The sequence below is a fragment of the Oncorhynchus masou genome, chromosome 21, assembly GCF_036934945.1.
Source record: "Oncorhynchus masou masou isolate Uvic2021 chromosome 21, UVic_Omas_1.1, whole genome shotgun sequence".
Classification (NCBI taxonomy): Eukaryota; Metazoa; Chordata; class Actinopteri; order Salmoniformes; family Salmonidae; genus Oncorhynchus; species Oncorhynchus masou.
Genome location: NC_088232.1, coordinates 35,480,802 through 35,494,776, shown reverse-complemented (window position 1 = coordinate 35,494,776; position 13,975 = coordinate 35,480,802). Strand labels below are relative to the sequence as shown.

Here is a 13,975-nt window from a genome sequence, read left to right as displayed (position 1 = left end):
GTTTCATTTATAATACAAAATGAATACATCATCAATAAACATGAACGGTTTCGGTATCAGCTGAAGTGTAATAACGGAATAAAATCTTAAATACCCCAATGAAATCCTAAATATAGTCTACTAGTCTGGCCCAAAATCCCTAGAGGCAATAACGATTTCTGAAGTTATACTTTCTTCACTTTTCTCATCTTCATGTGAGGATGGAAAGTCTGACCAACTCAAATCTAAACTCACACATCGCCTCCCAGTGGATGAACTGTGAATGAAAGAGGGATAGATCAGCAATAGACCTATGCATCCTCTCAAAAAGCCAAAATATTCACATTAATTTATATATACATTTTCCATCAGCTTATATCATATTAAAGTATTATTTTCCATTTATATATGACTATCTCAAAAACATTTTGGCTAACAATCCACATGTTTTTATTTTAAGGGGATCTACATGGTTAATTCTGTAAATCATGACAATTTTTTGTACATTTTATTAAAAAGAGACAAAGAAAATAAAGAGAGGAGCATATTTGACAAAGAATGTACTTTTTACAGGAAACGACTGGTTGGCCCCTGTCTTCTATAAAATATTTATATGGAAATTCGGCTCTGGAATGCATTTTTTTCCTATGTGTAGCCTTCGCCTTGGATATTACTCTTAGCGTCATGAGGTAAGAAGATAAGGTCGTCCCTTTTTCTTTCTGCGATCTGATTGGAGGAGATGTTGTCTCAGGAATGTCATGAAACTATTGAAATAGCACTTATGCCCGCAGTGTTAGTAGAATAGTTTGAGCATCAGAATAAAGAAAGAACAAACTTGAAAAAGAGTTTTCAGCGAACATAAGATTACTAAAACTATTCAACGAAGGGAATAAACTTGGAGAATTTAAGAAGAAATAACGGAACAACGAAACTGTGAAAATCCAGGGCTTTCCTCAACTGATTCATCTGTGATTTATTTATTTTATTCAGGTTGGTAAATTCTAATAATAAAATTTTCTTTAAATAACATGTAGCTTTTTAAAAGATACTTATTACGTTTTCATAATGGGCCTGTAATCTTGCGAAGTGTGTAAATGACTACCTATTTAACTGTTTTTCTACTTTCTAGTTGAAACAGATTTCTGAGGTTTCAAGATGAAGTTGATAGGAGTATTTCTCCTTTTGGTGCTTTGGACTTGTGAGGGCAGCCGGGTAGCAGGTGAGTTTTTGGAAACTTGGGTAAACATTATAACCTTTTTGACAATATGCTTTTAAAATCAACAATGGAATTATTCTGTTAAAAGTTCCTGCAATGTTTTGTCTGTGAACGTGAAGTTTCCATGAGAGACTCACTACAGTTTCTCCCTTCACAGAGAGTGGAGATGATAACGGTGTATACGACCTATTCGAGCTTGTGAAAGTGAACAAGAGGCACCAAGGAGTTACCTTGGTGAAAGGCGCAGATCCCTACAGCCCAGCCTATAAGGTCTTGAACGCAGACCTGATCCCCCCGGTTCCCGAGATCTCCTTCAGGGACCTCATTGATTCAGTACAAGCTGAAAGAGGATTCCTTCTCCTCGTCAACTTCAAGCAGTTCAAGAAAACCAGGGGTAGTATTTTGACTGTGGAGAAGAATGACGGATCAGGACCGATATTCGAAATAATTTCTAATGGCAAGGCGCAAACTCTGGATGTGGTATACTCCACCGGGAACAAGCAACAGGTAGTGTCCATAGAAGATGCAGATCTAGCGACAGGACATTGGAAGAATATCACGCTGTTCATTCAGGAAGATCGTGCCCAGCTGTTCATCGGGTGTGAAGAGATCAATATATCCGAAATAGACGTGCCCATCCAAAAGGTCCTGACGCATGAGGTTGCTGACATTGCCCGTCTGAGAATTGGAAAAGGAGCTGTGAAAGACAGATTTATGGTAAATATGACTTGATTCATGTGTTCATAAATACATTGCAAATAATGTTGCAATTATGTTTAAAAATAAATGTTACACTTATGTAGTTTATAGCCTAGTCTGAGTAGCCCCAACCTCGTGGATCGCGCACTGCGCAACGTTTGGCGTTCAGATATGTGATATTATTTGACATAAACAGTTAGATATTATGATCCCTAAGGAAATGTATTGAAAAGTTGTAGACGTGAGAATATGGAATAGCTCTAACTGGAATGTGTATTTGTGCAGGGAGTGCTTCAGAACGTGCGCTTCGTTTTTGGAACCACTTTGGAGGCAATCATGCGCAATAAGGGATGCCAAAGCTGTAAGTGTGATTCACAAAATTAATGTTATAAAAATAATATTTTTGCATTTAAATGTTGTAATTACTGTATAAGTTGATGTTATTCATTGCTTTTTAGTTGTAAAAATCTAAATGCCTTTCATTACCAAATATAATTACTAGTACCAGAATTCTATATGGCCATTGATAAAGTCTCTTCAGGTGGATGCTATTATGATGTTCATGGAAATTACTGTCTGTCCTCCTCCAGCTGAAACATTGGCTGATGTCATGACCCTGGACAACCCAGTCAATGGGTCTAGCCCAGCAATAAGAACTGATTACACTGGCCACAAAAGCAAAGGTGAGACCATACTTCATTCACTCTGCAGGGACAAGACCATTTGCTCCTACTGGTCTGTGCTCATGTGAAGGAGGGAGGTGACTAACTGATTGCTTTTCTCCTCTTTAGAAATTCAGCAGGTCTGTGGCTTTTCCTGTGAGGATATCGCCAGCATGTTCAAGGAGCTCAAGGGACTCGGCGTGGTTGTTAAGCAGCTGTCAAACGAGCTCAACAGAGTGGTAAGCACAGGAAGCAGCTGTGTCTGTGCACTGTCATCCTTCCTCCCTCCCTCTCAAGTCTATCTGTTCCCAGTTAAAACCTCTCCACTGCACAGCCACTTGCCCTTGGAATGGCAGGCCCTGACAGATCATAATGGCTGCCATGTGAATACACAAATATGTTTGGCTGCCATTGAATTTGTATTTGCTTTAGTTAAATCAAGCTATGTCTTAATCACAATGTTGATTGGTAATTAATTATACTGGAACCGTGGCTATGTAAAAGTTTCCATCCTATTGTCTAAACACATGTCCCTCTCTCTCCCTCCCCTCTTCTGTGTTCAGAATAAGGAGAGCACTCTGCTCATGAACCAGATGAGAATCCACAGTGGGGTCTGTCTTCACAACGGCATTGTGCACAAGGACAAAGATGAGTGGACCGTGGACGGCTGCACAGAGTGTACCTGCCAGGTAGGTGTCATCACACTTGGTGGAATGCAGTTATTCAGTAACCCAGCCAGTAGTAAACTGTGTGAAAACCAGGCAGTAGCTCCTCAACCCCTTCTGTAGTGAGGTGTTAATGGGCCCTTGTGTTTAGGCTCTTGTGACTAGGCGTGACTGTCTGTCTGCTAGCCATCACCTCACCTCTAATGAGATGTTTGAGAGAATAGCAATAACGCAGTAGGGGGATTCTGCCCTGTCAAACTCCTCTCTCTTTCACTTTCTCTCTCACTAAGGGTGTTATTGTAGTTATCTAGTTGGCGAAGTATCAAGAATATGTATTTAATTAGTACATCTGCAGAGACCCTCTGTTCTGCCTTTCCCACTGTCACCGTCCTTCCCTCCAGACCCCCAGCACAGTGCTTGTCCTGAACCCTAGAGCAGGTACACAGATCTAGGACGGTAGCACAGCGGGGATCCCCCTGCCCCAGCCAAACATCATCCCAATGTTCCCAAACATAGCAATTAGTCCTGGCAAAGCAGCAACCACTTTTGCACAATGCAAAGTTAATGGTCCAGATTATTTTCCCGTCTGTCCTTGTTGTGGCCGGACAGCCTGCTCTGGAGACTATTTACTCATTTCAGCAATCCTCTCTATAGAACTCTGCCACTGTGTGTCGCAAAATCTCTTGTCCCCTGATGCCCTGTGCCAACGCCACCGTGCCCGATGGAGAGTGCTGCCCACGTTGTGGAACCCGTAAGTACTCTTCTACTGTTGAAAACAAGCCTGTAACAGTATTGTAGTACTTTTTTGTGAGGTGGACATGAACTTTTTTTGACAACCTGCCTATCAGGTGTATTTTAATTTGGAGAAGTCTTCCTTTATCATTTGTCAGTCATTCACATTCCCTGAGTACCCCTTGGAATGCCAGGTCTCAAATCTCCAGGGCTAAATTTATTCAAATAGACTATTCTTTGAAAATCCTTTGTCCCCCTGGCTGAGCTCTGCAGTGTTAATCGCTCTCCCATTGTCTCTCCCCCCCAGCGAGTGACTATGCTGAGGATGGCTGGTCCCCCTGGTCTGAATGGACTCATTGTTCTGTGTCTTGTGGACGGGGAATCCAGCAGCGAGGTCGCTCCTGCGACCGCATCAACAGCAACTGCGAGGGCACCTCTGTGCAGACCCGCGACTGCTACCCTCAGGAATGTGACAAGCGCTGTGAGTAAACCTACCATTTCTACTCAACAGTATCTCTCAGTACCATACATCTCATGTGTACTGTAGTAGCACATTAACTAATAATTATGTGTCTGTCCTTTACAGTCAAGCAGGATGGTGGCTGGAGCCACTGGTCTCCCTGGTCCTCCTGCTCTGTGACCTGTGGTGAAGGAGTCATCACCCGCATTCGCCTTTGCAACTCCCCAACTCCCCAGATGGGAGGCAGAGACTGCCAAGGACAGGGCAGAGAGACCGAGGTCTGCCAGAAATCACCATGTCCAAGTAAGTAGAAGAGCAGCATCTAAACACATGTGTCTATCTATCTGTCTGGAGATACAGCTGTAACTCATCTCTCTCTCTCACTGTACTTTAGTTGATGGAGTCTGGGGACCCTGGTCTTTATGGGACACCTGCTCTGTCACCTGTGGAGGTGGATTCCAGACTCGCCAGCGTCTTTGTAACAACCCCATCCCCAAATACGGAGGAAAGGAATGTCAGGGCGACGGCAAAACATCCCAACTGTGTGGCAAAGAGGACTGCCCTATTGGTACGAATTGTATTAATAGATTATGGCATTTGTTATTTTTACCTAAAAGTGTACAAATCCATTTTTGTTCAGTATTTTAAAATCAATATGCTTCTTTATATAGATGGCTGTCTGTCCAACCCCTGCTTTGCTGGTGCTAAGTGTACCAGCTTTGATGATGGTTCCTGGAAGTGTGGCGCATGCCCAGTGGGCTACACCGGAGACGGCATCAACTGCAAGGACATCGATGAGTGCAAGGAGGTCCGTGACGCATGCTTCACACTCAACGGAGTCCACCGCTGTGAGAACACTGAGCCTGGTTACAACTGCCTTGCCTGCCCCCCTCGCTACTCAGGACCACAGCCCTTTGGGAGGGGAGTGGAGCAGGCCACAGCCAAGAAACAGGTGAGACAAACTCTGGCTACTGCAACAAAATACACAAATGTGAGGATTTCTATTTATTCTAATGCTAGGAGGTCAGCAGCACATCTTAACACTTTAGTATGCATCTCTCCCGTCCCCCTAGGTGTGCACACCCCGTAACCCCTGCCAAGACGGCAGCCATGATTGCAACAAGAATGCCAACTGTATCTACCTGGGTCAGTTCAGCGACACTATGTTCCGCTGTGAGTGCAAACCAGGTTATGCTGGCAATGGTCACATCTGTGGAGATGACACTGACCTGGATGGATGGCCCAACAAAGACCTCCTGTGTGTGGAGAATGCCACCTACCATTGCAAGAAGGTAGGAAGGATCACTCCCCCAGCACTGCACAAAGTCTATCCCTAGCTTCTCCACTGTGTTATTGTGGTTATGACTCTCTAAATAACCCTTTTTTTTCAGGACAACTGTCCAAACCTTCCCAACTCTGGACAGGAGGATCACGACAAAGATGGGCTTGGTGACGCTTGCGATCACGATGATGACAACGATGGGATCCCTGATGATAGGGTGAGAGATCAAAACAGGACTTGGTTATCCACAAAGAAACCAAAGAAAGCAATCAGTAGTCCTTTCTCTTATGGGTTAGATAAATTGGAGGAGTCAGGAGGAAAGCTAGTAGCACATGAACAATGTAGTAATGGTGTACATTTTTTCAAATTATTAGGACAACTGCCCAATGGTCTACAACCCCGCTCAGTATGATGTGGACAGAGATGACGTTGGTGATCGATGTGATAACTGTGTGCATGAGAGCAACCCCGACCAAGTTGACACAGACAACAACGGAGAGGGGGATGCCTGTGCTATTGACATTGACGGTGATGGTAAGAGATCATCACTCCTCCAACATCAGACAATGAAATCTCTCAGTCCTTAAAAGTTGTCATAGACTGATATAAATGTGTGTTCACTTCGCAGGCATTCTAAATGAGAGGGACAACTGCCCATACGTCTACAATGTGGACCAGAGAGACACTGACGGGGATGGAGTGGGAGACCACTGCGACAATTGCCCTCTTGAAAACAACCCAGACCAGGTAACTGCAGCTTTCATCTTCTACTACATAAGAACCCAATCTTATCAAGTATCTTGGAGGGAAGTAGAACTATCATAGAGCCCCGCCTCTTAGGACAGTAGCCATAGATTGCACCTGTGCTCAGCTTTAATGAAAGACAGGAATGTGAAAATGTGAAAGCTGGGAGAAGAATGAGTGCAATTCTCCCCCTCTCTTTATTCATCCCCCCTTCTGAATAGATATGAATGTGTATGTGTGTGTGTGTAGTCTTGCCAAGGTGCAAGGAAACAGTATTCTTGTTTGAAGGGAAATTACTAGCATACCTGAAGACAAGGGGGCACAAGGATGAGGGATAGAATAGCACCTCTCATATTGAGGGAGATTACTTAAGTTGAGAGTGGTGAAATACATTCATTATGTCTGAGTGCATTGAATTAGAGCCACGTTTATCTCATACAAGTGTGAAATAATGTGTTTTTGTGAAGACTAAATTAATTGTGTTGTTCTACAGATTGACTCTGACTCAGACCGTGTGGGAGACAAGTGCGACAACAACCAGGACATTGATGAGGACGGTCATCAGAACAACTTGGACAACTGTCCCTATATCCCCAATGCCAACCAGGCCGATCACGACAAAGACGGCAAGGGTGACGCCTGTGACCACGATGATGACAACGACGGTATCCCTGACGACAAGGACAACTGTAGGCTGGCCTTTAACCCTGACCAGCTGGACTCTGATGGTGAGTCATTCTCTTCGGTAGCTCTATCAAACATTGGCGCCATTCAACTGACCTATTGAATGATTCATCTAGAAAGACAAAGTACTCTCTACAGAAATGCAGTCACAGAGATTACTATAGGGTTGGTTAGCTTGTTGTCTCCATGATGAAATGTCTAAGTGCATTTCTCTGCCTCTTCCTCTCAGGTGATGGTCGTGGAGATGTTTGCAAAGATGACTTTGACCAAGACAACATTCTTGATATCTACGATGTGTGCCCTGAGAACTTTGCCATCAGTGAGACGGACTTCCGCAGGTTCCAGATGGTACCACTAGACCCCAAGGGAACCTCCCAGATCGACCCTAACTGGGTGGTCCGTCACCAGGGCAAAGAACTCGTGCAGACCGTCAACTGTGACCCTGGCATCGCTGTTGGTACGTACTTGTAACATATATATAACACCTTAGGAACTAAAGAGAACAACTACAAAACTACCATTCGTAGATTATGGGTCCATTGAGAAAAGTCCTAACCAACTTCTTTGTTTTCTATAGGGTTCGATGAGTTCAACGCAGTGGACTTCAGTGGAACATTCTTTATCAACACAGACAGGGACGATGACTATGCTGGATTTGTGTTTGGGTACCAGTCCAGCTCCAGGTTCTACGTGGTAATGTGGAAGCAGATCACACAGACCTACTGGTCCCACACGCCGACCAGAGCTCAGGGCTACTCCGGAGTGTCCATCAAAGTGGTCAACTCCACCACAGGACCTGGGGAGCATCTGAGGAACGCCCTCTGGCACACCGGTGACACTGCTGGACAGGTACGGTCAGCTTCAGTCCACATTACAAGCACAAAGCACATAAGAGCAGTGAGAGAGAAAACCACTGGGTAGGAAACATTTCTCATGTCTTTTTGTTATTCCTCCTCTTAGGTGCGTACTCTGTGGCACGACCCCAAGAACATCGGCTGGAAAGACTACACTGCCTACAGATGGCACCTGATCCACAGGCCCAAGTCTGGACTCATCAGGTGAGCTCAGATTAGCTTTAGCTCTGAACTCTTTAGCTCGTCTGCCTTTACTGAAGCCACATAAACTCCTGCTTTCATGTGCTGATGATCTCATGTAATCTTCCTTCCTTTCAGAGTTGTGATGTATGAAGGCAAGAGAATCATGGCCGATTCCGGAAATATCTACGACAAGACCTATGCTGGTGGAAGACTAGGCATGTATGTCTTCTCTCAGGAGATGACATACTTCTCAGACCTCAAATATGAATGCAAAGGTGAGATGCTTTCAGGAATGTTTTGTCCAAAAAAAAAAATTGTCAAAATATGTACAGGGTTTTAACTGATTCTTTCCTTCTCTTTTTCCTGCAGATTCTTAATCGGACTAGAGAGAGGCTCGTAGAAGAATGTATTTACCTGCTAAAATATAAATGTAACATATGACCTGGGACCATATCTTTATTACTCTTTACTTTGCGACAAGCACATTGGTGGAATGGAGAGCAAGTGTGTGGGATTGAGGCAGAATGGACATAGGCTAACTGCCTGCTCTATGATGACTAGACCCCTGCACTAACAGCAGGTTGAGCATAACTTTGCTCAGTGAAGAAATCAGATAGATTTCTCTGCACTTCTGAATTAGTTGCTATCTCACTCTGGATGGAGGTCTAAAGGGAAGGGTATTTTCATTATTTCCGAGCATTACTTCAGCTCTGCAGTGGACTCAAAAGGACTTGACTTGTTTCCAAATGAAGAAAGCAGTAGGATATTTACTACAGATGGGCCAGAGATGCCCCTTAAAGGAACTATTGAGGGACCGTGGACGGTATGGATTGGCTGTTACTATCAATGAGAGTGAATGTTTGTCTGCGTGCATGCTACCCATGAAGAGCTTTGTGATAAAGACACTTAAGCCAATTGTAGTCAAGGGATTAGAAATGTCAAATTCAGTAACTAAATGGCTTCTAGTAGACCCTTGCAGTTCAGCTCAGTATGAAGTATGTCTTCAGGGTTTGACCAGGCTTGCTAAGTGGTTTCTCAGGAAAGAACTCTAGATGATATATGGAATGAGCACAGAAGCAGGAATAGCACCCAAAGCCAATATAGACTACTAGCGAACAACACAACTGCTATTTCGCCAGGAATCCAGGATGTCTTTTTTTCCATCTTAGCTCAGACATTAGTGGAGAGGGACAGAAACACATGGGCCAGTCTAACCTGCCTTGAGAGGACTATTGTTACCAAGGTTGTACATAAGTTATTATTTATTTTATTTGCTACCAGTTGAGAGTATTGACACATGATCCTAGAGTTAGGATATCTCTCATCTTTATTCATCTCTGTCTTATTGTCATTAAAACCCGTTCTAAATAACTGGAATCTTGAAACAGGGTATAAATCCCTCTAAAAAGGTCCTCTCATAGCAGGGTGCAGTATTAACTCTCACGCCAACCTTCCAAAATAGACAAATTAGGTGTCATTTAAATCCCATTGTTCTTCTGCACAGTATGTCTGACTTGTGTGCTTGAGAATGTGTGTATATTTCTGATGGGGAAAACAAAGGAAAACCTTTATGTACAAATATTACCTCATTATTTTTTTGATTGAAACCAACAAAACATGAGAGTACCCTTTTAGCACCAGAGTATACATAGGTTGGCTTCTTTTTTTGTGTGTCACTGTAGTACAATAATTTTTTTATGATGTATATAAAATGTTTTTTTTTGTAGCAGAAAATTCCCCTAAAGTTTTAAAAACGTTTTCTGAAATATGTTGTGCTTTATGTATGTCCTGTGCATTTGTAATGGATAAATTATTGTTATGTTTGTCTGTTCTATATTAAGAGGTTATTTAACGTGTAGATATATGCTATTTAAATAATTTATCAAGAAACGTGATCCGTGTTCCTGATTGGATAAACTTGTTTGCACACTGACATGAGGATGTCTTTGGATATTGTTTTGTTCAGTATTTTTTACTTTACTATAAGTGATGCTTGTCTATAAACATTTTTACCATAGTTTTACATTTTGTAATGTCAACCGAACAATAAATACATCAGGAAAAATATATCATCATTGTTTTTGTCCTTGCTTATGGATGTATTCTCAGCTTTGATATGCACAGTACTATGAAGCATTAAACAGAAATAGGTCATGTTCTGTAAACTCTGATGGAATCTATCGCTTGAGGGAGTATCCTTGAGAAGGCAACAGCATGGAAATTTAGGATGAACTGAAGTCCACATTCAATAGGACTTTCACACGATCCCACAACTAAGGAGATAAGGAATTTAGCAACAAAGCCTTCAAAATTATTAGTTTATGGAAAAAACTCAAGTTGCGTCAATGTCTACCACTTTATACTATTACAAATGTAGAGCTATTACACAATATAACCCACAGCAATGTGTCTAGTTTTCTTGGAATTTCCCAGTGAATAAAACCTAAAATAGCTTACAGAGTCACACCTATCTGAGGCATTCCACAGACCTACAGCCTTTGCTCTTTGGCTTTTGTAGAGGTGCTAAGAGACAGTGAGCTTGTACACTGAGTTTGCAAAACATTAGGAACACCTTCCCTTTTGCCCCCAGAACAGCGTCAATTCGTCAGGGCATGGACTCTACAAAAAGTGCTGCAAGCATTCCACAGGGATGCTGGCCCACTCCAAAGGCAGGATGTCTTTAGAGTGGTGGACCATTCTTGATACACACGGGAAACTGTTGAGCATGAAAAATCCAGCAGTGTTGCAGGTCTTGACACAAACCGGTGTGCCTGGCACCTACAACCATACCCTGTTCAAATGCACTTGCATCTTTTGTCTTGCCCATTCACTTTCTGAATGGCACACACACACAATCCATGTCTCAAGGCTTATTATTATTTAGTTTTTAGCTGTCTCTTCCCCTTCATCTACACTGATTGAAGTGGATTTAACAGGTGATATCAATAAGGGATCATAGCTTTCACCTGGTCAGTCTGTGTGATCCTAATGTGTTGTACACTCAGTGTATATTGTGTACAAATATAATTAAAGATGTTTGATTCAGGCATTTTACATGGCACATCTCTGACAGTCAAAGGCAACACTGCAAATACATGCCAAATCCAAGTCCAGACAGCCCCTGCTTGCTACTGCTCTCTTTACCTCAGAGTTTACCTCATTGTTATGGAATGAAAGTTAGCAGATCATACCTAGAGGATGGCATTGGCTACTCAAATCACTCTGATTAAACTATACTGTTCTGTCAATACCTGCAATAATGATTTGATAGATTCCGACATCGGTTTCCCTTCAGAGACATCTACTGACTAAGTGAATTGGTGTTAAACTGCTTTTGTGAAATAATAATAATTAGATGGGTGCTTACATTTGTCCAATTTCACACATGTACAATGTGTATTATATTTGTGTGAATTGGAAATTTGCGATTTGAATATCCCACTCCCACTGAGACACCCCCCGAGAGTGGGGTCACGGCCAGGGATCAGCCATTATTGGCGGCGACCCTGGAGTAATTAGCGTTAGATGCCTTGCTCAAGGTCACAGACAGATTTTTTGCTCGAGGACACAAACCAGCATCCTTTCGGTTACTGGCCCAAAGCTCTAAACCCCGCTACCTGCCGTTCAAATAATAGGGCAGTTTCGTTCCTGGGAGTACTGCAGGCTTCACCGATACCAGGGCGTAGCTTTGGGTTGACTTTGGAAGTTCACCTGGTGAATATGTTTTCTGTTGACTGGAATGTGAGATAATTCCTGAAGCTTAGCATTAAGTCTGGGGTCAAGGTGTCTAAGGCAGAGAGTGAGCAGTGCAGGCCTCTGGGTGTCCAGGGGAGAGGAAAAAGAGGACCTTTGCTCGAGGGTCAGACAGTTGCAGGATACTCCTGTCGCTGTGTGAACCTGAACATATACCTGTAAGAAACATGTCAACAGCTAATTCACCCCCAAAACTTACTTTCAAAGCCGACAGCCAGGTATTTTCTAAGGAGTATGACAGATAAATCTGTAATTAGAGTAGAACTGGGGAGACACAAGTTGGTGGATGGAACAATCGCCTTCCCTTGAGTAACTCAACTGCGCTCCGCTTAGGACTCACCTATAGAAGCAGGAATGTACGGAATGGCCTCCCTATTAGGAGTGGAAGTTGTAATGGGTTCCCATTGTCCCCTTCAGCAGCAACAATGTCTGTCTGTTCACTCATTAGTACAGAAGGAATCCAACAGGGTTTGCCCAACATTGCCCCACACTCCCACTGCTCACAGCTAAATGCTTATGCATTTATTACATTCTGCAGTCAAAGAAACAAGTTGTTAAGTTTAATGTGACCATGAACGGTCTGTTCTCTTCCAAATTATCATTGGTTAATACAATGGGCTCCCCGACTGTTCTGACTCCTCATTTGGAGGTATCCGAAAGTGAAAATTAAATACTCAAGTGGAATATACAGACCTAGGGGAGCGCTCATTGTACAAAGGCACAATTGAGCGATAGACACAAGTAAAAATCCGTTACAGGTTTCATTCATTTAGATTTTTCAATCTGTATCACGCTATTTAAGAAAGCTTGTACAAAGACATTTTATAAATCCTAGACAAACATCAAAGACGTGTATAATATGGTTGTTTCACTAGATTCTTATGATTATACACTACACAGTTTTACAAAACACAGTGATTCATACAGTCATTGTGTGTTTGTTGGTGTGGAAATCCATATTGCTGCACTTCTCGTGACATGACTGCAGGCTCCTGGTTGAATCATGTAGTAACCAAAAAAGTGTTAAACAAATCAAAGTATATTTTAGATTCTTCAAAGTAGCCACCCTTTGCCTTGATAACAGCTTTGCACACTCTTGGCATTCTCTCAACCAGCTTCATTAGGTAGTCACCCGGAATGCATTTCAATTAACAGGTGTTCCTTGTTAAAAGTAAACCTGAGGAATGTCTTTCCTTCTTAATGCGGTTGAGCAAACCAGTTGTGTTGTGACAAGGTAGAGGTGGTATACAGAAGATGGCATTTCCCAAATAGGGCTAAGTCCATATTATGGCAAGAACAGCTCAAGTAAGCAAAGATAAATTACTGTTTCAGAGCTACCTGTGCTGCAGAGGATAAGTTCATTAGAGTTACCAGCCTCAGAAATTGCAGCCCAAATAAATGCTTCACAGAGTTCAAGTAACAGACACATCAACATCAACTGTTCAGAGGAGACTGCATGAATCAGGCCTTCATGGTCAAATTTCTGCAAAGAAACCACTACTAAAGGACACCAATAAGGAGAGACTTGCTTGTGCCAAGAAACTCAAGCAATGGACATTAGACCAGTGGAAATCTGTCCTTTGGTCTGGTGAGTCCTAATTTGAGATTTTTAGTTCCAACCAGTGTGTTTTTGTGAGACAGAGTAGGTGAATGGACGATCTCTGCATGTGTGGTTCCCACTGTGAAGAATGGATGAGAAGGTGCGATGGTGTGTAGGTGTCTTGCTGGTGACACTGTCTATGATTTATTTAGAATTCAAATAACCAGCATGGTTACCACAGCATTCTGCACCGATACGCCATCCTATCTGGTTTGTGCATAGTGGGACTATCGTTTGTTTTTCAACAGGACAATGACCCAACACACCTCCAGGCTGTATAAGGGCTATTTGACCAAGAAGTACAGTGATGGAGTGCTGCATCAGATAACCTGGCCTCCACAATCACCCGACCCCAACCCAACTGAGATGGTTTGGAATGAAATGGACTGCAAAGTGAAGGAAAAGGAGCCAAAAAGTTCTCAGCATATGTGGGAACTCCTTCAAGACTTGGAAAAGCATTCC

General features: G+C 42.7%; 1 protein-coding gene across 1 annotated transcript; it reads left to right on the top strand.

The window, feature by feature from the left end:
• The first annotated feature begins 761 nt into the window (after positions 1 to 761).
• Positions 762 to 10,227, top strand: LOC135508241 (thrombospondin-1-like). The gene is made up of 22 exons (XM_064928298.1): positions 762 to 969; positions 1,109 to 1,198; positions 1,353 to 1,912; positions 2,180 to 2,255; positions 2,485 to 2,577; positions 2,686 to 2,795; positions 3,120 to 3,245; positions 3,876 to 3,972; positions 4,261 to 4,434; positions 4,540 to 4,716; positions 4,808 to 4,981; positions 5,085 to 5,365; positions 5,487 to 5,705; positions 5,805 to 5,912; positions 6,070 to 6,229; positions 6,324 to 6,442; positions 6,933 to 7,167; positions 7,353 to 7,580; positions 7,701 to 7,972; positions 8,084 to 8,181; positions 8,296 to 8,435; positions 8,530 to 10,227. The coding sequence occupies exons 2-22, from the start codon at positions 1,135 to 1,137 to the stop codon at positions 8,535 to 8,537; spliced, it is 3,519 nt and encodes a 1,172-aa protein (XP_064784370.1). The 5' UTR covers positions 762 to 969; positions 1,109 to 1,134; the 3' UTR covers positions 8,538 to 10,227.
• Positions 10,228 to 13,975: the final 3,748 nt, after the last annotated feature.

Excerpts from the sequence above, each read along its gene's own strand:
- LOC135508241 (XM_064928298.1), top strand. The coding sequence starts at position 1,135 with ATGAAGTTGATAGGAGTATTTCTCCTTTTGGTGCTTTGGACTTGTGAG. Across the intron at positions 4,717-4,807 it reads CCAGAAATCACCATGTCCAA|TTGATGGAGTCTGGGGACCC; the intron begins GTAAGTAGAAGA and ends ACTGTACTTTAG. Across the intron at positions 7,973-8,083 it reads CCGGTGACACTGCTGGACAG|GTGCGTACTCTGTGGCACGA; the intron begins GTACGGTCAGCT and ends TCCTCCTCTTAG.